Raw genomic sequence first — 24,644 nt, 5'->3', positions numbered from 1 at the left:
GTGAGTGTGGTTCCTGCGCCTGCAGAGTTTAGGGCTGGTGCTGCTGTTCGTGCGGTTGTGTTTTTCGCCAGTCGGCCTTCCTCCTCCGGGACTATGGCCACCGATTCGTGGGCCCTGGCAGTGGACAAGCAGGAAGCGGCTGTCAAGTCGGTCAGTGGCTTCAGCTCCAGGCGGGGCGAGCGTACTGGAGGGCCCAAGCCGACCCTGCTTGGAGTCCAGGGAGCTCCCTGGGTTGGGCAGGCCGTGGCCCACACACCCCTAAAGGTTTGCTGGGAGGAATCTCTTAGCCTTGATTTGCGGCTAAGGCAGAAGAGACCAGTATGGAGCCTTTTCCTTTGATCTGGGCCAGTTAAAGACTTTTATCCTGTGGCAAATCTGTCCCTGCTATGTATGCTGTCTTTTCTGCACTGCACCTCCTCAGTGGGCATTGTAAGAAAAGGCGCGATGCTGATTCTCTTTTTCATCTGGTTTCTGAGTGATTGTCTGCTACTCTTATTTTACCATTTTTTAGATGCGTGCTTAACATGGTTGGCGGTTTGTAGCAATTTGCAGAATAACAGATTCAGGTTTATATTTAGTGTTTCAATCTACTGCAAACGGGGGGAGGCACTACAAATTGTTTCATCTGTGTTTAAAGAGACATTTAATTTCATATACTGGTTCTTTGATTAATGAAGGTCCATTCAGTGGGAAGTTAACTATAGTGTAAACTGTGACTCCCCGTTCTTATCTCTAAGTTACCTTTGTTTGGTGGTAATGGACCATTGATTTTAAGAATATAGGGGTTTTTTGTAGTCAGAAGTCTTTCCCCCCACCCCCCCTTCAGTGCGACATGAGGAATCTTAGTTCCCCTACCAGGGATCGAACCTGTGCCCCCTGCAGTGGAAGCGTGGAGTCTTAACCACTGGACCGCGAGGGAAGTCCCATGTAGTCTGACGTCTTATGTAACCTTTTAATGCCTAAATTACATTTCTTCTCCGGTCACCCTTTATTGCCTTGGGAGGATTGTCAGTTTCTCAGCAGATTGTTGAAATGGGCTAAATCCAGGGAAGTTTAGGAAGAAGCTTTACAATCTAGTTAGGAAGCCTAGAATGTGGGAGGTGCTGTGAAAATGGTAAGAATAATGTGAGAAATGAACTTTGAATGGAGAGAGGATGTTTATGAGTAGGAAAGTCAGGGAAATTCCTCATGAAGAAGTTTATATTTGTGCTGGATATTAGAAAATAATCATTTAAGATAGAGATGAAGGTGAACGGCATTTTAGAATAGAATGCACAGAAGTGCTGGACTTGCCTAGAGAACAGGAATCAGAACTCATTTTTGCTGCAGCTTAAGGTTATCGGGTTGTAGTAGGAGCAGTACTGAAAATATCGTAGGAGTGTACTTTGGCCCTTAACAAAGAACTTGAAAATGAAAGGCTTTATTTGGCTTGTTTGGAGGTTTTTAAGAAGGATACTGACAAGATTCGATCTGAGAGCTAGCAAGATTTATTGGACTTCAGAGAACAGAATATATTAGGAGTGATGTCTAAAGGAAAGGAGATCAATGTGGAAGTTACTCTCATAGCCCAGAGATAGGGGGCCTATGTTGAATGATGAAAGTAAAGATGAGGGGATGGATTCAAGAGATAATTGTGGAGGTGTGAAGATTTACAAAAAAGAGAAGGGAGATAAAGGCAAAGATTACTGTTTTCAACCTGGATCCCACAAGGTGATATTAATATAGTGCTAATAACAGGATTAGGGGAGTGGGAAGAACAGCAGATTTGATATGTAGGGTGATGAGTTCATGTTTGGCTGTTCTGAATTTGAGGTAAGGAGGACAACTTGGTAAGTACCTGTGTTGGGAATCACCAAGAGGTGTCCAGGTTCAATGATTTCCTGGGAGAACTCACAGGACTCAGCATATGATTGTACTCACAGCTGTGAGTTATTACAATGGAAAGCAAAATTAGCAAAAGGAAAAGGCCCGTGTTGCAAAGTCCAGAGGAAACCAGGCACAAGCTTCTAAGAACCTTCTCCCAGAGGAGTCACAAGCTCCACTTAATTCCTGCTTAATTCCTCTAGCCACAGATTGTAACAACACATATGAAGTGTTGTCAGAGAAGCTTGTTGGAGACTCAGTGCTCAGGGTTTTTATTAGGGGTCTATCACATCGTCATTCTTTGCCTAGCAGGTACCAAAATTCCAGACCCCTGGAAGGAAACCAGGTGTTATCATAAACCACATGTTTTTAGAAAGATAGTTAGTGAACCCCTCAGCGGTTCTGGGAATGGTGGGAACTCTCTCCAAATCCAAGTTTCCAGGTGTCAGCCAGGGGCCAACTTTGCAAGCTGGCTTTCCTAAGGATAGCAGTTAGACCTGCTGTGTTAACTCTTTTCTATACAGTGCCCATCAAGCATTTGGAAATGCGGCACTGGAGTTCAGGAGGAATCAGGTCAGAAGTATAAAATTGACAGCCACAAATAAATCAAAAACTATTATAAAGGATATGATTCTGTACTCTAGAATTTAAATCTAGTATTTAGCATCAGATATTCCCTAAAAGACAGTTACTGAGAATTGGTTTCAAATCTTTTTTAACCTACAACCCTAATCTAGCTGTGTTCTTATGAATAACACAAATATAGACCTAAAGATACTTGGTATCTGGTTTCAACTACTCTGCTTATTGGGTGGCTGATATAAGTAAATGTTTTAAAATGTTGCTTCCTGGGAATTCCCTGGCGATCCAGTGGTTGGGTCTCCGCACTTCAACTGCAAGGGGCACAGGTTTGATCCCTGGTTGGGGAACTAAGATCCCACATGCCGTGCAGCGCGGCCAAAAAAATAAAATAAAAATTAAAAATAAGTAAATAAACATTGCTTTCTAACAGTTGGGTAAGACCCTCCCCCCTTTTTTGTTTTACCATTTAGACTTGTGTACATGAGCTTAATAAATGTAGTTAACCATTGAACAACTTGGGGGTTATGAGCCCCCAACCCTCCCTGCAGTTGAAAATCCCCAAATAACTAACATTGTCCATCCGTATATGTGGTTCCACATCTCTGGATTCAACCAACCATGGGCTGAGTAATACTGTAGCATTTATCCTTGAATAAGTGAACCCTTGAAGTTCAAACCTGTGTTTAACGGTCAATTGTGTAATTCATGGTATTTGGTTATCAGGTGTCTCTACTCTTAAATGTTTCCTTTTATTCCCATTCAGATGAGTAATTTGCAGATCAAGGAAGAGAAAGTCAAACCAGATACCAATGGTGAGTCACTAGTAACTACAAGCTACATGTGCACTTCTGCTTTGCACTCATAGGTGCGATGTGGAAAGGAGCTTTCATTTAGCACGTTTGGCAAATGTCAGCACTGGATTTGAGAACCAGTAAATTTGGTTTCATTAATGATGGAGGTAGATTAGTTTTCCACATTTTAGCTTCTGACTCCTTAAAATCAAGAATCACTATTGGATTGTAGAGTCACTGTTCACTTGATAATGTTTCCTTAAGTTTTTTAATTTAATTTTTTGGAAGGTTAATCTGGGTTCAAAATTCAGAAAGTATAAGTAAGTGAAAGGCCTCCTTCCCATCCTGGACCACCATTTACCCAGATCCCACTCCCCACCTATATTACTTTGCTAGGGCTCCCACAACAAAGTATCACAAACTAGGTGGTTTAACAACAGAAATTTATTGTCTCAGATCTGGAGGCCAGAAATGTGAGATCAAGGTGTCAGCTGGTTTAGTTCCTCCTAAAGGCTGTGAGGAAGAATCTATTCCATGTCTCTTCCTAGCTTCTGATGGTTTGCTGGCTATCTTTGGCATTCCTTGGCTTATAGGCATTTCTGCCGTCATCACCCCAGTCCCTGCCTTCATGGTATTGTGCATGTCTACATCCAGAATTTCCCTTTTTAATAAGAACATTGGTCATACTGGATTAGGGCCCATCCTAACAACCTCATCTTAACGAATTACATCTGCAGTGAACCTATCTCAAAAGGAGATCACATTCTGAGATACTGGGGGGTTAGGACTTGATCATGTGAATTTTGGGGGGGACACAGTTCAACCCATATACCACCCTATGCCATAAGTAACCACTGTTATTGGATTTTTAATATTCTTCCCAAGTTTCTTTTTTTTTAATTGAAGTATAGTTGATTTACAATGTTGTGTTCATTTCTGCTGGACAGCAAAGTGACTCAGTTATACATACATACACATTCTTTTTTTATATATTCTTTTCCATTATGGTTTATCACAGGATATTGAATATAGTTCTCTGTGCTATACAGTAGGACCTTGTTGTTTATCCATTCTATGTATAATAGCTTACATCTGCTAACCTCAACCTCCCACTCCATCCTTCCCCCAACCCCCTCCCCCTTGGCAACCACCAGTCTGTTCTCTATGTCTGTGACTCTGTTTCTGTTTCATAGATAGGTTCATTTGTGTCATATTTTAGATTCCACATATAAGTGATCTCATATGGTATTTGTCTTTCTCTTTCTGACTTACTTAACTTAGTATGATAATCTCAGTTGCACTTCCAATGTTTCTTTATGCAAAACAAATACAGATTTTTCTCCCTCTCTCCCTCTCTCTCTCTCACCAAAAGATGGCAGAGTATACACAGTGTACTTACTTTTTTTCATTCAACAACATACCTTGGCAAGCTTCCCTTACCAGTAAATGGAGTTTCCTCACTCAGTTTTGTAACTGCATAGTATTACATTGTGTTGATAGACCATAATTTATTTAACCAGTCATCTTTTGATAGATACTTGGGTTGGCCACATTCTTTTGGTGTTATAAAATGTTTCATGGAATAACCATGAACTTACTTCTTTTTACATGTATGCAAATACATTTGTAGGATAAATTCCCCCAAAATGGATATCCATGGTCAAAGGCATATGCACTTGCACTTTTTATCAGTATTTTTCAAGGTACCCTCCATAAGTATTATACCAATTTATATTTCTATCAGTAAAGCATGAAAGTGTTTCCCTATAGCCCCACCACAGAATTTTTAGTCAAAAACTTGAAATTTTGCTAATCTGACAGGTAAAACCTGGTGGATCAGTGTAATACATTTTTCTATTTCATTAATAAGGCTGAATATTTTCATAAGTATAAAGGAATTTGTTTCCTTTTCTACTGAGCTTTTTGTCTTTTTTCGAAATATGAAGAACTTCATATTTTAAGATTGTGATAGAAGTTGCTAATACTTCAGCCAGTTTTGTCTCTTGACTTTTTTCTTGTGTATTTTTGCTCTGCAAACTTTTTTTTTTTTAATTATTTATTTGGCTGCGCCGGGTCTTAGTTTCGGCACGCAGGATCTTCGTTGCAGCACGTGGGATCTTTAGTTGCTGCATTCGGGATCTAGTTCCCTGACCAGGGATGGAACCTGGGCCCCCTGCATTGGGAGCATGGAATCTTAACCACTGGACCACCAGGGAAGTCCCTCTGCAAACATTTTTATATAGTCAAACGCATCAGTCTTTCACATTATTATTTCTGGAATTTGAGTCAGTTTTCATAGCCCAGTCTTTGATCCTTTTGGAATTTTTCCTGGTGTGGATTGTGAGGTATGGATCCAAAGTGTTTTCTCTAGTGTGTTTCACCTTTTTAATGTCAAGATGGCTACAGATTTGTTTCAGTGCCGCTTTTGTAATAGTCCATTCTTCCTCTCTAGTTTGAGATCCACCTGTATTATATACCAAATTCTGCATTTTCTCATCTATCCTGTCAAGCTTATTTTGCATATTCATGTACCAGGATCATATTCCTGATTGCTGGAGCTTTATGACATGCTTTAATGTCTGTGACTGCTGGTCCCCACTCACTGATTTTTTTTTTTTTTTTGGTTGTGCCACACAGCATGTGGGATTTTAGGTCACCGACCAGGGATCAAACCCATGCCCCCTGCAGTGGAAGCGCAGAGTCTTAACCACTGGACCGCCAGGGAAGTCCCCATTGATCTTTTTTTAGAGTGTTCCTGGCTATTCTTATTTTCCATACGTATTCTGTTATAGTCAACTTGACTAGTTCTAAGAAAACAAAGAATCTTTTAGTATTTCCCCTAGGACCATGTTACATTTATAACTTAACATCTATATGCTATTGAGTCTTTTTATAAAACCTATGATTAAGTCTTTCCATTTTTTTCACATCCCTTTTTGTGTCCTTTAGGAATGTTTTAATGACTGTAGCATATGTGATGTCCCCTCTTTCATTTCTATTACTGGCAGTATGTGTTTGTTCTTTTTTGATGAGTCTGCCTAGAGACTTATTAGTTTTTTTTATCTTTTCAAAGAGCTAGGCTTTGGCAATGTTAATTTTCCTGAATATTTGTCTTTTATTTCATCGATTTCTACTCTGTATTTTTTTCCTTCTACTTACTTTGGGTTTACTTTCCTCTTCTTTTTTATCATATACTTCAAATAGTTTCAGTTTCCCTTTTGATTTCTTCATTGGCCCATGGATAATTTAGAAGTGTGTTGTTTGATTTCCAGATATTTGGGGGGGTTTCTAGATATCTTATTAATTTCTAATTTAACTCCATTTTGATCAGAAACCATTAAATATGATTCTGCAGTTATTGGGTATAGTGTCCTCTAAATGTCAATTAGGCCACCGTTGTTGATAGTGTTAACTCAGATCTTCTATGTCTTAACTGTTTTTTGTTGTTTGCATTTTGGTCTAGTTCTTCCAGTTGTTGAAAGAGGAGTGTTAAAATTTCCAACGACAGTTGTGGAATAGTCTTATTTCTCCCTTTAATTTTGTCAGTTTTGGCCTCCTGTGTTTTGCAGATCTGTTGCCAGGTACATTCACATTTATGTCTTCCTGATGAATGGACCTCTTATTAGAAATATCCTCCTTTATCTCTGGTGGTGATTTTGGTCTAAAAATCTGCATTACCTGAGCCACTCCAGCCTTCGTATGCTTACTGGTTGCGTGATGTATCTCTTTCCATCCACTGACTTTCAACTTATTTGTGTCTTTATATTTAAAGTGTGTCTCTTGTAGGAGTATAATCTATAAAACTTTTGAATCACTATGTTGTACACCTGAAACTAATACAATATGGTAAATTAACTATACCTCAATTTTAAAAAAATAAAGTGTGGGGCTTCCCTGGTGGCGCAGTGGTTGAGAGTCTGCCTGCCGATGCAGGGAACACGGGTTCGTGCCCCGGTCCGGGAAGATCCCACATGCCGTGGAGTGGCTAGGCCCGTGAGCCATGGCCGCTGAGCCTGCATGTCCGGAGCCTGTGCTCTGCAACAGGAGAGGCCACAACAGTGAGAGGCCCGCGTACCGCAAAAAAAAAAATAAATAAATAAAAATAAAGTGTGCCTCTTGTAGACAGCTGACAGTTGGATCTTGCTTTTTTAGCCATTCTAATAATCTCTGTCTTTTAACTGGAGTATTTTATCTGTTTGCATTTAATGTAATTATTGATGTGGATGGGTTTAGGTTAGCAATTTTACTGTTTGTTTGTCGCTTTATATTTTGTTTCTCTGGCTCTTTTCCTGCTTTCTTTTGGGTTAATTGAATATCTTAGAGTTCCATTTTAATTTATTTATGAGATTTTTAGCTTTATCTCTTTGCATTAGTTTATGAGTGTTTTAAAGTTTTCTTCATATAAGTCTCACATATTTTTTGTTAATTTTATTTCTAGGTGCAATATTTTATCTTTTTAGTTGCTATTATAAAGAGGATTTTTTCAATAATATCTCTATTTATAAAAGCTACTGATTTCTATTTATTTATTTTGTACCTAGCTCTTTTATCTTTTACTGAGATATCTTATTTTGTAGTCATTTTTAAGTTGATACTCTTTTTTTTTGTTTGTTTGTTTGTTTGTTTGTTTTGCGGTACACGGGCCTCTCACTATTGTGGCCTCTCCCGTTGCGGAGCACAGGCTCCGGATGCGCAGGCTCAGCGGCCATGGCTCACAGGCCCAGCCGCTCCGCGGCATGTGGGATCTTCCCGGACCGGGGCACGAACCCGTGTCTCCTGCATCGGCAGGCGGACTCTTAACCACTGCGCCACCAGGGAAGCCCAAGTTGATATTCTTAGTCCTGCAAGTTTACAATCTTTTTTTTTTTCTTTTTTGCGGTACGCGGGCCTCTCACTGTTGTGGCCTCTCCCGTTGCGGAGCACAGGCTCCGGACGCGCAGGCTTAGCGGCCACGGCTCACGGGCCCAGCCGCTCCGCGGCATGTGGGATCTTCCCAGACTGGGGCACGAACCTGTGTCCCCTGCATAGGCAGGCAGACTCTCAACCACTGCGCCACCAGGGAAGCCCCTACAATCTTTTGTATTCTTAAAAAAATGATCGTTTTACCTCTTCCTTTTAATTTTTAATACCTTTATTTTCTTTCTCATGTCTAATTGTGTCTGCTAACATAATGCTATATTTTAAATATAGTTATAATGCTATATTTTAAATAAGTAAGTCAGAGGTGACATATCTGATCACTCTGAAGTCAGCCAGCATTTCTAGAAATTTGAACATTTCTTATGCACTAAACTTCCTAGGAATAAAAATCCATTAAACGTATAGAAACGCCAACTATTTAAATTTTGATCACTTAAATAAGGTTTGATATTTATATTGTCCCACCTTTTGAGTGGATTTTTTTTTAATAAATTTATTTATTTATATATTTTTTGGCTGTGTTGGGTCTTGGTTGCTGTGCACGGCCTTTCTCTAGTTGCGGCGAGTGGGGGCTACTCTTCGTTGCATTGTGCGTGCTTCTCATTGTGGTGGCTCATCTTGTTGTGCAGCACAGGCTCTAGGCGCGCGGGCTTCAATAGTTGTGGCTTGTAGGCTGTAGAGCACAGGCTCAGTAGTTGTGGCGCACCGCTTTAATTGCTTCACCACATGTGCAATCTTCCTGGACCAGGGCTTGAACCCGTGTCCCCTGCATTGGCAGGCAGATTTTTAACCACTGCACCACCAGGGAGGTCCCCTTTTGAGTGGATTTGATACTTGCCTTTCTGATTATGATAACTCTTTTCTTGTGTAGGTGTTATCAAAACTAATGCCACTCCAGAGAAAACAGATGAAGAAGAGAAAGGTAACTAATCTTTGAAACCCTGTAGCAAGAGACATAGTATCACCTAGGACGTGCCTCTCTGGAGCCAGAGGCATTCTGAGTTATAAGATCAAGGAGATGAGGGGAATCAGCCAAGGAAATTGAAAACAGTGAGATAGAAGGAGAACCAAAAGAGAGTGGTATCCCGGAAACCAAAAGAAGGAAGTGTTTCAAAAGTAGGGAGTCATATATAGGTAATAAGTTGGTTAAGAGAACTAAAAATTGTTCAGTTGATTTAGAGTGTAGAGTCATTGGTGAGCTTGACAAGGGCTGTTGAGGTCAGATGGGGAGGTTAGTTTAAAAAAACCTCTTCAGTGAGAGAAAGTGAAGACATGAGTATAGACAGCCCTGTCAGGGAATGTTCCATAAAAGGGAGCAGAGAACTGGGACCGTAACTGGATGGGGATGTGGGATAAAGGAGGAAGCACATTTATGATGAGAGGTGTTACAACGTGTGTACATGCTGGTGGGAATGATCCATTAGAGGGAGAAACTGATCATGCAAGAGAGAAGGTCACTGCTGGGAGAAATATCCTTGTCTGAAAGACGGAATGGGACCCATTGTATAAGTAGAGGGGCTAGCCTCAGGAGGATGGCGGTCCATCCACAGTTACAGCAGGGAAGGTGGAAAGGACGCTCACAAATGCAAGTGGGTGTGTGGGTTGTCACGGCAGCACTTGGAGGTGCTTCTGATTACGTTCACTTCTCAGGGAAGTGAGTAGCAGGGTCATTAGATGAGTGAGAATGTGGAGAGGTTAGAAGTTGAAAAGAGAAGAAGAGTGAATAAGTGGCGTATAGAAACATAAAGTCTTGCTGGGCAGCTCAGACCACTTGGGTCTAGCAGTCAGGAGTTTAAAGTGAGACCTTTTGGTGTGATTATGTTTTTCTCCCACCTTGCTGGGCCATTCAGGTGTGGGTGCAGACATGGGGAGAGAGGTTTCACAAGGGTGGGGTTTGCCAAGTGAGTATGAGGAAGATCTACTGGTTGTTTCCTACAGAGGACAGAGCCGCCCAGTCCTTACTCAACAAGCTGATCAGAAGCAACCTTGTCGATAACACCAACCAAGTGGAAGTCCTGCAGCGAGATCCAAACTCCCCTCTCTACTCAGTGAAGTCCTTCGAGGAGCTTCGGCTGTGAGTATCCGTTCCTTTGAACAACTGTTCCTTGCTAGCCCTCCTTTATAAGACTTAGCATATCAGAGATCTTGTGGGAATTTTACTTTCTACTTTTATTTTTTAAAAATCTTAATATATTTACTTTCTTTGACTAGTTAATAATTCACATGATTCAAAAGTTTAAAAGTATGAAAAAGTGATGGTCTCCCTCCACCCTTGTCTCTTGGCTACCCAGTTCTTCTCCTTAGGGATTTTTAAATGCCACAAATTTATTCATCATAGCTGAAAGTCTTTTTTCTTTTATGCTCTTAGAACTTTCAATAAAATATTGGCTGACAGGTGATTTCTGGATGTCAGGAACATTTCTTATTAGGTAAGCCCTTTTGTTAGACTATAGGGTTTACAGTGTTAAGAACAGTTTATCTGCTTTTTTAAAATCTGTCCAAGAAGCCTGTGCAGGATTCCCAGTAACTGCAGTGGAAATCAGCCTTCATTGTTGCAGAATTTTTTAAAAAATCCAAAACCCAGAATTAAGCCTTACGTATGCACATTTATGCACTGTGGTGAGAATGACTTCTAACATGTCCTTGTTCTAAAGGCAGAGAATTATGTAATGTTATGCCAAGTTTTTCGTTTCCTTCAGTAAGTTAGTAAAGAGGTATTTAGGGTTGTTGGTTTATGTACATGACACTGTGCTGGGTGTTATGAGTAACACAGACATAGCTACCCTTCTTGCTGCCTGCCAGGACTCAAATCATAGACAGAAAACAGCTAGTGAATAAGAAAGTGGTGGAATGAATGGATTCTTTGCCTTTGTTCAGCAAAATCTATCATATGCCCACTGTAGGCAAATAGGGGCCACATTTCTGCCAACTATTGCCACCACTTGAGAGTAAGAGACACTTAAAATAAGAGAGCTAACTAGAACCAAATCAAGTTGTTAATGCAGCAATAGCTAAGAGCAAGGTTTTTAAAGTGTGGCCTTTTTTTTTGAATATTTTCAGGACATAATACTTTTCTATGTGTATTTTCTCTGTCAAAGGCTTTTTTCAGCAAATCTGTCATCTCTGCTTCCATTCATAAATTCTGTCCGAGCAGCTATGTGTGCTCTGACAGCTTGCTTTTCCAAGTATCAGTGGTCTTTTTAAGTTCCTTTCATTTAAAGGACTGGAGTTCTCAGGTCAACCAGTGATGAACTGTCCTCTTTGAAAAGGCAAGTTCTTTCTGATTTAATTGTTAGTAGCCAAAGGAAACAAAGAATAAAACCTAGGTCACCTAATATACTTGGTCTATGTTTTACTGAAAAGATCTGCAAAATAAAAGAAAAATAATTAGCCACTGAAAGTTCTTGTATCACTTGAGTCCTCTTTCAGTAGTGACTTTGTTTCCTTGGCAACCAAATCAGAATCTGCTAAGCTTCACAACCTTTTCTTCCAAATGGATGTTACTGTTCAAAGTTCTTTGTGTCTGAGAACCACCATATGCCAGAAGAATTGCCTTTTAGAGAGCCTGTTAAACTCTAAGGAAGGCTTAGAGAACACTCTTGACTTGGTTTGACTTTACTTTAAAAACAGTGTGGTGGGATTTTTGTTAAACACCCTGTCAATTTAGAGGTAGCAGAGAGCTTATTATAAATGTACTACAAAAGCAGCTTTATTTGATATTTGTTGTGTGGCTACTTATGTAAGAAGTTGGTGCTTTTCTAGTTTTGATTTTGACTAGACATAATAAGTAAATCTAATCGCTCATAAAGTTCAGTATGATAACTGAACTCCCTTTACCTATTTACTAGAAACTGGCTGAATCAATTTTCTTACCTCTCAATTGTCCCGAGTTCTTGCACAGCTGGCTTTGGAAGGCCCATGGAACACAAAATGACTGTGGTTCAGTGGAGCATCTGCACTGAGAAATGAAAACTGAAATGTCATTCCCTAAAGGGACTTCTGTATCTTAGCAGCATAGTAAGCAGTGTTTATTTTTAGATATGTCTTTTATAATTTATTTTATACTATGAATTAATAAGTACCATTCTTCCAGTATCCTGGGAATGTTTGTCATCCAAGGCCAGCCAAATTTGTGGGTCTCCTGAAAGATGAATTTCTCCAAGAAAGGAAACTAGCCTGGATTTTATAAATTGCATAGTAGTTTCAGATTAAGATTTAGTAGGGAAAGATTTTGGTTTGGTTTTGTTTTAGTGAGTATTCTTTAAGGCATAGGAAAATATGTCTGACAGGAGGTACCATTCTTTGCTAGATATAGGGAAAAATAAAATTCTAGGCTTTTAAAACAGTTTCAACAACTAGGAATCCATCTTTCTCTCCCTGGCCTCCTAGGAAACCACAGCTTCTGCAGGGAGTCTATGCCATGGGGTTCAATCGACCATCCAAGATACAAGAGAATGCGTTACCCATGATGCTTGCTGAGCCGTAAGTATATGGACCCTGGCACACCTCTTCAGAACTGGGTTAAACGTCTTCCACCAAGAGCTGTAGTGTTCCTGAGCACAAGATGGGCCGTTGAGAGCAATGTGCTTCTTCAGGGGAACAGCTTAGACAGGTGCAGAGAGAGTCAGATGCAATTCAATACAGTTTCTGCCTTTTCCACTTAATAAAAACTGATAGAAAAAGTTAGTGCTGTTATTCTATGCAGTTTTAAAAACTGTTTTGTTGTTGTCGTTGCTATTGTTTTTTAATAATTTAAAAATTTTTGAGACCTGCAAAAAATATCAGGAGCAATACCAGGAACATCTCCGTAACCCCATCCTGCCAAGAAATAAAGCTGCCATTAATGTAGTCGGCAGTTGGAGCCCCCATGTAACTCCCTCCATTCACGGCCCCTCCCCTCCCCTCCCCTCCCCTCCCCTCCCCCTCCCCTCCCCTCCCCTCCCCCTCCCCTCCCCCTCTCCTCCCCTCCCCCTCCCCTCCCCTCCCCCTCCCCTCCCCTCCCCTCCCCCTCCCCTCCCCCTCCCCCTCCCAAGTGAACATCGCTGATGTGGGTCATTATTCTCTCGTTTCTTTTTTTTTTTTTTTTGCGGTACACGGGCCTCTCACTGTCGTGGCCTCTCCCGTTGCGGAGCACAGGCTCGGGACGCGCAGGCTCAGCGGCAATGGCTCACGGGCCTAACTGCTCTGTGGCATGTGGGATCTTCCTGGACCGGGGCATGAACCCGCGTCCCCTGCATAGGCGGGCGGACTCTCAACCACTGTGCCACCAGGGAAGCCTTCTCTCATGTTTTTTTATCCTTTTACTACGTAGTTTACTTTCATTGTTTGGTTTTTTTTGGCCACGCTGCGTGGCTTGTGGGATCTTAGTTCCCTGACCAGGTATTGAACCCGGGCCCCGGCCCTCGGTAGTGAAAGCGCCGAGTCCTAACCACTGGACTGCCAGGGAATTCCAAGTTTGCATATTTTTAAACCTTACATAAATGGTATCATACTTAGGTAGCAACTTTTTTCATTCAACTGTATTGTTTGTTTGTTTGTTTATATTTTGGCTGCACTACACAGCATGTGGGGTTTTAGTTCCCCGACCAGGGATCAAACCTGTGCCCCCTGCAGTGGAAGCTCAGAGTCTTAACTACTGGACCACCAGAGAAGTCCCTCTTTTTTAATGATAAAAATGCCACCTAGGACTTCCCTGGTGGCTTAGTGGTTAAGAATCCGCCTGCCAATGCAGGGGACACGGGTTCGAGCCCTGGTCTGGGAAGATCCCACATGCCGTGGAGCAACTAAGCCCGTGCGCCACAACTACTGAGCCTGCGCTCTAGAACCATGAGCCACAACTACTGAGTCCGCGTGCCACGACTACTGAAGCCCACACGCCTAGATCCCGTGCTGCGCAACAAGAGACGCCACCGCAATGAGAAGCCCACACACCACAACAAAGAGTAGCCCCTGCTCACCGCAACTAGAGAAAGCCCACACGCAGCAACAAAGACCCAACGCAACCAAAAATAAATAAATTTAAAAAAAAAATGCCACCTATTCCCATGACATTGGGTTACCTGAAGTGAAATGTGAAAGTTCCCTCTAAAGCATCTGACTTGTTCTCTTAAATTTTCCATAAAGATGAGAAAAGGGAGCACATAGTAGGAGCTGAGTCCTGAAGACACATTATGGCTCAGGGATTTGTCTGGGCACAGATGTTACTCTGCAGTCTTAATTTCCATAGGCCCCTTGGGGTATAAAACTAGGGCACTCTAGCTGTGCTAGAGCCTAGAATGAGGATTTCTTAGTGTGAGCCCATCTAAAATAATCATTTCACTTAATATTTAAGCAGTTTTTTTTAACATCATATAAAAAGTTTATTATTGTACTCAGTGCAGAAAACCTGGATAATAGAAGCATGAAGGGGGAAAATCCCTATTCCTACCACCCAGAAAGAACGTTTGGACACTTGATTGTTTTTTGTTTTGTTTTTAATAAATTTGTTTATTTATTTTTGGCTGTATTGGGTCTTCGTTGCTGTGCACAGGCTTTCTCTAGTTGCAGCGAGCGGGGGCTACTCTTTGTTGTGGTGCACAGGCTTCTCATTGCCGTGGCTTCTCTTGTTGTGGAGCATGGGCTCTAGAACGCAGGCTCAGTAGTTGTGGCACACTGGCTTAATTGCTCCGCGGCATGTGGGATCTTCCCAGACCAGGGCTCGAACCTGTGTCCCCTGCATTGGCAGGCGGATTCTTAACCACTGCGCCACCAGGGAAGTCCCGACACTTGATTGTTATTAACCCATATTATTTTCATCTCTGTTCTTCCTTCATCCAGCCCACAGAACCTGATTGCCCAGTCTCAGTCTGGTACTGGTAAAACAGCTGCCTTCGTCCTGGCCATGCTCAGCCGAGTGGAACCAGCAGAGAGATACCCCCAGGTGAGGGGGTGGAATCCTGGGGGCCCTGGCTTGCTCGTCCTGGGAATGGCTGCGCCATCTGGGGGGGGTTTGTCTAACGAGGGTGCCCCTGGTACAGTCTGAATGGTCTGATGCCTCAGACTGTTGCTCAGGCAAAGCCCAGTGGTGCACCAGGCCCTTACCTGGGTAGCATTGCTTTGGAAGCAGCAGCCTTAAACAGTGGCTTCTGAAGGCATCTGCCAAGCCAGGGCTCCCTATTGAAGGCTTCTGTCTACAGCTGAAATGTGGGCCTGGCTGACGAGGATGTGGTTTCCTGCACTGTTCAAGTGGTAATGACATCGGTGTACTTGTTGCTTTAGAGCCTGTTGTCTGTTACTACAAGGCTCTCCTAAACTGACCTATGATCTGCCCGTTAGTGTCTGTGCCTCTCCCCAACATATGAGCTGGCGCTTCAGACAGGAAAAGTGATTGAGCAGATGGGCAGATTTCATCCAGAACTAAAGCTTGCTTATGCTGTTCGAGGCAATAAACGTGAGTATAAAGGGGCAAGGCCTAGGCCATGAGTTGGGGCGGGTGGTTGGGTATATGAATTTTGAAGATGAGGTGATGAGATTCAACTTTCTAGTTCAGTCTGACCTTGGAGCCCCGTGTTGCCTTTAGCAAATCTACTTAAATACTTGCTGATTTGTTAAAAATTCTCTCCACTCCTAAAATAAGATTTTTAGTTGTTAAAAAAAAAATCCCTGCATGAGTCATGGGGTTCTTCCAGTGTGGAGTATTTCACTTAGGAGCCAGGGTTTGAATTCAGCACCCAGAGTTCCGGAAGCTGCTTACGAGGGAGGGATGAGCACTGAAGATGGTAGGTTGGGTCAGTTCCCTTTCTTTAAAAGTAAAGCACAGCTTTAGTAAGAGTAATCTAAGAGCACATACAGTTCACTTGCTCTTACCAAATCAGAAATCCTTCCACCAATTCTTTTTTCATGTGTTCTGTAGTATGTAGAAAATATGGGTTAAGATGGGAGGAGGGGCAGGTAGAAAATGGGTAATGGAGAAGTTATCAGAATATAAAAAACTACAAATCAATTAGAAAAAAGTAAGCATTCCAATAGGAGAATGGACAAGAGAGGCCCAGTTGAACAGACGCTTCACAAAAGAAGGAATTCAGATGGCTAGTAAACGTGAAAAGATGATAAGCTTCATTAGTCATCAGGGAAACATCAAGTGAAACCACTGTATGCCTCTCAGATGGTAGAAATTAGGAAGTCTGGCAAACGAAGTGTTGACCAAGATGGAGAAGAACTGGAAGGCTCACGTGCTCCAGTGGGGAGTATACATTGGCACACCGACTTCCAGAAGCAGTTGGCATTACCTAGAAAAATGGAAGAGAGATATCCCTTCAACCCAGCAGTTTATAATCGCCTAGAGCAGCGGTTCTTAAACTTTTTGCTCTCTTACACTCTTAAACATTATTGAGGACCCCAAGTACTTACTTTGGAAGAATATGAAGAAAATCTAGCCTTTCTTATAATTTTAGATATTGTTTTTTTGGATGCCACGCCAAAACTTATTAACAAATGGTAATTAAAAGTTAGTTGCCATGTGATACCTGAAATCATATTAATGAATTCTTCGTACTGTTACATTAAAATTCCTTGGTCTCCCTTGCACTTTGAATGCATCTTTTGCCCAACTGTGGTTTTCTAACATCATATCTTGGTCATTTGGAAAATACTGTCTTATTGAGTTATGCTGATCTTCCAAATGTTGACATATTTCATAATACAAAATTTTAAATAGCATTTAAAATGCATTAATATCACCACCAACCAACTCAGAGGAGTTTATACATGGAGAAACTCTCAAACCTACAGCAGCACATAGAAGTGTTCCAAAATTCTAATTTTCCCTTAAGCTGAAACATTATCATGACAACAAATAACAGTCAGTTGTTTTCATTTAAATGATAGGGTCTCTGTTCATTTTCAAGAAAGTGTATGTCAAATTCCCTACTTGATTTTCTTTCTTCTTTTTTTTGGGGGGGGCGCACTGTGCAGCTTGTGGGACTTTAGTTCCCCGACCAGGGGTCGAATTTGGGCCCTCGGCAGTGAGAGCGCAGAGTCCTAACCAGTGGACCGCCAGGGAATTCCCCGTTTGATTTTCTGTAGTTTGTCTGTCGTTCAACAAACAAAAACGCCTAGTACAGTTAGCACACAAATAATCACAAAAGGGCTTTTCCTGGAGGAAACCATCATGTTTCAGCATGCAGAAAGAGTACTTTAACCAGAAATTATTAGTATTTTTGTGTGTTTGATGTCTTACACTGATAGGTGCAGCTAAGTGTAGTGTACCAGAAGCTTGAGACAACATGGATCTTCTCTAGATTGTTTTACAGGGGACTTCACTGTGTGAAGGATTAGTATATTAACTATTTAAGGTATCATTTTTTTTAAAGTTCAGTTTAGACTGATGGGCAGTGGACAGTGAGAACCACAAGGTATTGAAGAGTTCATTTAAAACTTTTCCAGTGAAGTTAATGAATTCCTGACCGAAGTCCCTTTCTCCTCGAACTTTAAATTTTGTTTTGAAAATAGGTGACATTCACATGTTTCAAAATTGAAAAGGATATATGGTAGAAACTTTTCTTTTCCCATACCCTTCAACCACCTGGTTCTGCCTGCCTAAAGGCACCCAGTACTAACCCGTTCCTCACATGTCCTACCAGAGATAGTCTGTGTGGCTACAGGCAAGTGATAATGTGATAACGTGTAGGGACTTCCCTGACAGTCCAGTGGTTAAGACTCAGCGCTTCCATTGCAGGGGGCACGGGTTCAATCCCTGGTCGGGGAACTAAGATCCTGCATCCCTCATGGCACAGCAGTAGAGATAGACGAAATAGATAGATAGAACACTCACACACGCATGTACGTATATTACATGTATTCTTTTTTGCCCCTATTGGTATACAAATTGCTCTGCAACCTCTTTTTCACATTTAATAATGTATTTTGGAGACTGTTCCACATCAGTTCCTAAACAGTTTTATACTTTTGTTGGTGTCATCCATTCGGTGCGTCATATTTTGCTTAGTTATGTTTTAATGAATGCATATCCTTGCATATATGTTATTTCACACATATTCATGTACATACAGGATTGATTCGTAATAGTGGAAGCACTGGTCAAAGGCTACATGCATTAGTAATTTTGATAGATGGTTATATCAGTTTCAACTCCCACCAGCTATAGTTTGAGAGTAATGTGTTTTTTTCAATCAAAGAGAATTTGTACTTAGGAAAACTGTCTACACAATTAGAATATCTAACAAAGCAAAAAATCACTGGGCCAGGATGCTAGGACTAAAAACTACCAATTTATAAGGAAATCAATGAACCATGAGTGAAGGGATGGTATAAAAAGAATAAGTGTTATGCTAAAGAGAAAGAATTGGGTGATGGGGAATTACAGGAGAAAGTAGAAAAAGGGAAACTAACACTCATGGAGGGTTGACTGTGTAGGATTTAATCCTGACCACAGTGCAGTGAGATGGGTGTCATTATGCCCATTTTATAGTAGAAGAACACAAAACTTTTGGGTAACACTCCTGTGGTTTGAAATCTGGAATTAACTTGTTCTAGCTCTGGAAGGATGGGCAAGGAGGCTTTCATTTTGAAAGCGGGTTTAGCCACGGAAGTACCCACAGAACACATCTTGTCTCCACAGTGGAAAGAGGTCAGAAGATCAGTGAGCACATTGTCATTGGCACCCCTGGGACCGTTCTGGACTGGTGCTCCAAGCTCAAGTTCATTGACCCCAAGAAGATCAAGGTGTTTGTTCTGGATGAGGCTGACGTGATGATAGCCACTCAGGGCCACCAAGATCAGAGCATCCGCATCCAGAGGTAGGAACTCCTGAGCCAGGAGGAGCTTCTCGGCCTCCTGATCTGCAGCATCATCTCCTTTTACTTCACCCTCCTCGTCTTCTTGGCTCTGCCAGTTCTTTACTCTGCAGCTTTCAGAGGCATTTGTTTGGTGGGCCATTTCCATGTCGCACTGACCATACCCCCAGCCTGGGTTGAGGAAGGAGACTTAGGGACTCTACCACCACCCATGCCTGCCCCACGTCTGCTCCTCCCTCCTCCCTGCAGTGCTCCTCCCTGCTTTGCCACCTTCCTGGGGACGCAGGTCATCCAAGCCTGGGGAGGCTGTGCTTCTGTTCCTTGCAGTGAAACACTGGGTCGGGGTCATGTCGAACACCTGGGCCTTCCCTTGCAGGATGCTTCCCAGGAACTGCCAGATGCTGCTTTTCTCTGCCACCTTCGAAGACTCTGTCTGGAAATTTGCCCAGAAAGTGGTTCCAGACCCAAACATCATCAAACTGAAGCGCGAGGAGGAGACACTGGACACCATCAAGCAGTATTACGTCCTGTGCAATAGCAGAGATGAGAAGTTCCAGGCCTTGTGTAATATCTACGGGGCCATCACCATTGCTCAAGCCATGATCTTCTGCCATGTGAGTAGCAGCGGCAGCAGGAGGAGGCCTGGGGGGGGGGAGCTCCACTGGAGGGTGTGGCCCTGCGCCCTCCCTCTCAGCCAGCTCCACTTCGTGCTGGGGGACCAGGTTCCTTCCCTGTGGCTGGAAAGGAAGTGGTTTGTGAAGATGTAAGAAACAATTTCTTCTTAGTATCCTGAGGCATATATATAGTCTAAGCATGGAGTCTCCTGAACTTTATATCATTTGTAGGTGATACATTAGAAAACCCAAGTAAATCAACTGATATTTGGAGGAAAAATAAGAAACTAAACAGGACGGTTGGTTAGAAAATTACTAGAAAATAAGTAGTTTTCCAGTGTCAAACACAAACACTTAGAAAATGGAAGGATAGACCCCAGAAAATGGAAGGATAGACCCCATTTATTTTTTATTTATTTATATATATATTTTTTTGCGGTACACGGGCCTCTCACTGTTGTGGCTTCTCCCATTGCGGAGCACAGGCTCTGGACGCGCAGGCTCAGCGGCCATGGCTCACGGGCCCAGCTGCTCCACGGCATGTGGGATCTTCCTGGACCGGGGGACGAACCTGTGTCCCCTGCATCGGCAGGCGGACTCTCAACCACTGCGCCACCAGGGAAGCCCAGACCCCATTTATAATAGCCAAAATAATTTTTCAGGAATAGTTAAGATCGCTGAAGAAAACATCAAAATTCTGTTAAGTGATGTAAGAATAAAAGAACTCTTACTCTATTATTGGAATACTTGTAGATTAAAAAAAATTTTTTTTACAGTGGCATTGTTTCCCCAAACTCAAATTGAAACTTTCAAATCTACAGAAAAGATGAAAAAAAATACAAAATGAGCACTTTCATGCCCTTCACCTATTGTCAACATTTGCTTTATCCATAAGCTTTTGTGTGGGGGATATCTGTACTTTTTCCTAAATCTTTTTTTTTTTTTTTTGGCCTGCGTTCGGTCTTCGTTGCTGCGCGCTGGCTTTCTCTAGTTGTGGCAAGTGGGAGTACTCTTCATTTTGGTGCGCGGGCTTCTTATTGCAGTGGCTTCTCTTGTTGCAGAGCACAGGCTCTCGGTGCATGGGCTCAGTAGTTGTGGCACGTGGGCTCAGTAGTTGTGGCACAGGGGCTCTAGAGCGCAGGCTCAGTAGTTGTGGCACACGGGCTTAGTTGCTCTGCAGCATGTGGGATCTTCGTGGACCAGGGCTCGAACCCATGTCCCCTGCATTGGCAGGCAGATTCTTTTTTTTTATTTAATAAAATACTTTCAGTCATTTTGCTTTGGGATATATATCTAATGCCATATATGGTAGAAAACTGCAGTATAGATCCTTTTGATTCACTGTTTTATTCCAGACATAATGTAACTCAGTATATTTAGAAAGTATGTGTATATATAAATACTTATTATGAAAAAAACCCTTTTGTAAGCATGTTATTCCTCTACTGAAATGTAACTTCATAGAAGCCATGCCACCTTATATTATTAAATTATCAGGTGATTTGCACCATATAGCACTAATGATTTTCCATCAAAGAAATTACGCATTTCTCATTTTGTGAAAGTATCAATTAATAAAGCACCTGACAGTTTTAAACAGTAAGAATTAGAAATTCAATATAAACAAATCTTGCCTAATGTAATTATTTTAAATTTGTTGTGTCCCTTTTTAGGGTAAGGGTTTTTGCTCATTTTATTATTATTATTTTTTCAACATCTTTATTGGAGTATAATTGCTTTACAATGGTGTGTTAGTTTCTGGCAGGTGGATTCTTAACCACTGCGCCACCAGGGAAGTCCCTTGCTGAATCATTTTAAAGTCAGTTGTAGATATCAGGACATTTTCCACCTAAATGCTTCCTAAGGATGAGACGTGCTCCTGCACGAGCACAGGACCATTGTCACACCTTTCACAGTGATGCAGCGAGTGTCCTCTCTGTAGTCCATCATATGCCACTTTCCCCATGTGAACCAAAATGGCCTTTATTGCTTTTGGCTGCTGCTGTTAAACCTAAGAGCCAATCAGAGAATGTCTGTTGCATTTAGTCTCTCTTGAGACTCCCTTAATCTATAACAGTTTCTCCACCTTTCATGACATGGACATCTTGAAGAGTCCAGGCTAGGGACTTCCCTGGCAGTCCAGTGGTTGAGACTTCGCCTTCCAGTGTAGGGGGTGCCAGTTCGATCCCTGGTCAGGGAGCTGGGATCCGACATGCCTTGGGTCCAAGGGGCCAGGGCATGGAACAGAAGCAATGTTGTAACGGGTTCAATCGAGACTTTGGAAATGGTCCACATCAAAAAATCTTAAAAATAAAAAAATAAAAAAAAAGAGTTCAGACTAGTAAGTAGTCTTTAGAATGTCTCTGATTTCCCCCCTCCTTGTGATTATATTAAGGTTAAATATTTTTCTAAGATTAGCACCCAGGTGACATGGTTACTTCTTTATACCACATCACGTTAACAATTTTAAGACACATAATGCTTAACTGCTAAGTTTTAGTAGTCTTCCAGATCAAAAATATTCTTTTAAGGTACTTATATTTCTGAAATGTTTTCTTCCTTCCAGACCCGCAAAACAGCTAGTTGGCTGGCAGCAGAGCTCTCAAAAGAAGGCCACCAGGTGGCTCTGCTGAGTGGTGAAATGGTGGTGGAGCAGAGGGCTGCAGTGATTGAGCGCTTCCGAGAGGGCAAAGAGAAGGTTCTGGTCACCACCAACGTGTGTGCCCGCGGTGAGCAGAGATTGTGTCCTGGTCTGCAGGCTCGGGGTAGTGGGAGAGATCCTCGTCTGCGGGACACTCCGGTGGTTTGCGGGAGATCCTGTTTTCTAGAAGAGCCTGTTTGTATTCCCTCAGCAGAGGAGAACTTTCACAGAAGCCAGGAGTCCTGACTTGGTGGCTTAGAACGGCACCTGCTCTTCTTGGGGCCCCCAGTGAGGCTTTAGCTGCTTCTCCAGATACTGGTATCCAGCAGAGGCTCTCTGGAGCCTGATGGCTGATTTCATAATTTGGTCAGCACCTGCCACAGTTCTGTTTTCTCCCTCTGGGTTCTGCTACCTGCCCCTTTGTCTGAATCCCAGAGCTGGCCCATCCCAGACTGTTCCTTCCACCTGAGGTGTGTGTAGGCCTGACTGTGGACAACAGTGATTTCTGTCTCCCATCCTTACTCCTGTCCAACTCTCCTTCATGCAGGTATCGATGTGGAACAGGTGTCTGTCGTCATCAACTTTGACCTTCCCGTGGACAAGGATGGGAACCCGGACAACGAGACCTACCTGCACCGGATCGGGCGCACCGGCCGCTTTGGCAAGAGGGGCCTGGCCGTGAACATGGTGGACAGCAAGCACAGCATGAACATCCTGAACAGAATCCAGGAGCATTTCAGTGAGTCCCTGGGAGTGTCCCCTGCTGGGCCCTTACCTTACAGGGCAAGTCCAGGGCGGGAGGGGAGGGTGAAGGGTAGGTTTTCCTGTGGCCCCGAGAGAGGCCTTTGTCTCTGTCCCATTCCCCTCCTTCCCTACAATGTGGAAGTTCTCAAAGAGCACAACTGGAGAGCTCAGGGCTCAGGGACTTGAATGACAGTCCCCCCCCGGCCAGGCTGAGGGGCCTGGGGCTCTGGCTGTTGCTGTCCGTGTCCCTTGCTCAGTCACTGGAAGCCTTTGGGGTTCAGTGAAGGATCTCTGTGGCCAGAGGCACAGCACGTTCCTAGGCAGCAGAGACCTGTGTTTCCTCCCTCCCTGCTGTGCTGTCCCTTCCCTGAGTGTGTGTCTCTGTAACCCCATGTTGGTCTCTCTTTGAATTCTCTTTTCTTTCCCCCAGATAAGAAAATAGAAAGACTGGACACAGATGACTTGGATGAGATTGAGAAAATAGCCAACTGAGAAGCTCCTGCAGTCACTGGTGCCACCCTTGGTGCTCCCCCTGCACGGGACACTAGTGCTTTCATGGCACAGGCCTCAACAGTCAACACAAAGATGAAGGCATGAGTAGAGAGAAACTACCTACCTCATTTTAAATTACGTTTGGACTTGACAAAAATTGCGCAAATGATGGGGGAAGGTAGAAGAAAAAATTTGCATTTTGGAAAATTTAGTCCTTTTCCTCCCATCCCTTTTCAAAGCCACGGTTTCCTCCGTCTTTATAATAACGTGCTCACTATTGGTAATCGCTGGCCCCAGGATCCCCTGCCTGTTTTCTGGCTAGGGGTGTTGAGACCAGCCTCTAGCTGCTGAAGAAATGATAGAGGTATAGGCAGAGGACAGGAAAGTCCTGGGCAACTCAGCCGTGTGAGCTCCTGTGCGTGGGTGGAGCGTGTGGGCGGCAGCAGAGAGGCCTGAGAGCAGCACCCCCATCCCTGACTGGGACTTGTCACGAATGTCTCTTGCCCTTGGCCACCTTCCTTCTCCTCAAATCCAGAGATGTCCCAGCTGATCCCTTTTACCTCTGTTCTCTGTGCAGAGTATATGCTTCTCTCTCCCTGTGTGAGCATCTTGGCTACTTTGTAAACCTCAGATTTGGGGAGAACCACGGAAGTCAGTGAATCTTCAGAGGGAATGCTCTGGCAAGAGTGGATGATCTAGGGCTGCCTTCTCCTCCCGCAGTTGTTCTGTCTGCTCAGGTACCTGGTGTCAGAGCAGCCAGGGGACACCGGGTGGTTTTCTGACACACGCCTGGCCAAGTGAGTTGATTCTCACCCATGGATGTCACACTGTGCCTGGAGTCGAGCAGCAGAGTTTGGAAAGGAAGTTATGACCAAGTGAAAACTCTGATTATGCTGTTCATCCGTAACATAGATGAACTTTAATTCATACATTGTCTGTATGAATAAGGATGGATAAATTAGAGCTATACCCATCATTCATTATGTTAAGCAATTTAAAAATAATTATGAAATGCTTTACTAATCATGATTTGTTTTTACTTGTATTTTTCTGCTTATTAGACTAATATATGCTCATTAAAAAATGTGTGTGTGTGTATATATATATATAAAGTATAAGTGCTCATCCCCACCTCTCTGGGATCTCCATTGCTAGCAGCTTGGTGAACATTCAGTATATTGCCTTCTGTTTGCATATATCAACC

At 42.7% G+C, this 24,644-nt stretch overlaps 2 protein-coding genes across 7 annotated transcripts in view; one reads left to right on the top strand and one right to left on the bottom strand.

Moving 5' to 3' along the window:
- LOC115856832 (ATP-dependent RNA helicase DDX19A) lies at positions 1–24,565 on the top strand. 3 transcript variants are annotated; one of them, XM_030863403.2, is made up of 12 exons: positions 1–150; positions 3,209–3,257; positions 9,028–9,078; positions 10,095–10,230; positions 12,546–12,638; positions 14,973–15,075; positions 15,471–15,585; positions 18,775–18,952; positions 19,326–19,563; positions 22,130–22,292; positions 22,752–22,943; positions 23,379–24,565. In XM_030863403.2, exons 1-12 carry the CDS (start codon positions 94–96, stop codon positions 23,438–23,440), a joined length of 1,437 nt encoding a protein of 478 aa, XP_030719263.1. In that variant the 5' UTR covers positions 1–93; the 3' UTR covers positions 23,441–24,565. The 3 variants fall into 3 exon arrangements, with proteins under 3 accessions (XP_030719263.1, XP_030719265.1, XP_030719264.1); XM_030863405.2 differs by lacking the exons at positions 1–150; positions 3,209–3,257 and adding an exon at positions 6,793–6,817; XM_030863404.3 differs by lacking the exons at positions 1–150; positions 3,209–3,257; positions 9,028–9,078 and adding an exon at positions 10,525–10,585.
- Positions 16,228–24,644, bottom strand: part of ST3GAL2 (ST3 beta-galactoside alpha-2,3-sialyltransferase 2) — a 66,179-nt gene continuing 57,762 nt past the window's right edge. For 3 of the 4 annotated variants that reach the window (XR_009560188.2, XR_009560191.2, XR_009560189.2), the window contains one exon: positions 16,228–16,423. The gene's annotated coding sequence lies outside the window, so the exon portion shown is untranslated. Of the gene's footprint in view, positions 16,424–18,016; positions 19,687–24,644 lie in introns of those variants that run through there. The other variant, XR_009560190.2, reaches the window with a different exon arrangement.

The sequence above is a fragment of the Globicephala melas genome, chromosome 19, assembly GCF_963455315.2.
Source record: "Globicephala melas chromosome 19, mGloMel1.2, whole genome shotgun sequence".
Classification (NCBI taxonomy): domain Eukaryota; kingdom Metazoa; phylum Chordata; class Mammalia; order Artiodactyla; family Delphinidae; genus Globicephala; species Globicephala melas.
This window is presented reverse-complemented; position numbering and strand designations above follow the sequence as displayed.

Coding starts and splice junctions, on each gene's coding strand:
- LOC115856832 (XM_030863403.2), top strand. CDS start 94: ATGGCCACCGATTCGTGGGCCCTGGCAGTGGACAAGCAGGAAGCGGCT. Junction 151..3,208: donor AGGAAGCGGCTGTCAAGTCG/GTCAGTGGCTTC, acceptor ATTCCCATTCAG/ATGAGTAATTTGCAGATCAA. Junction 12,639..14,972: donor CCCATGATGCTTGCTGAGCC/GTAAGTATATGG, acceptor TCCTTCATCCAG/CCCACAGAACCTGATTGCCC.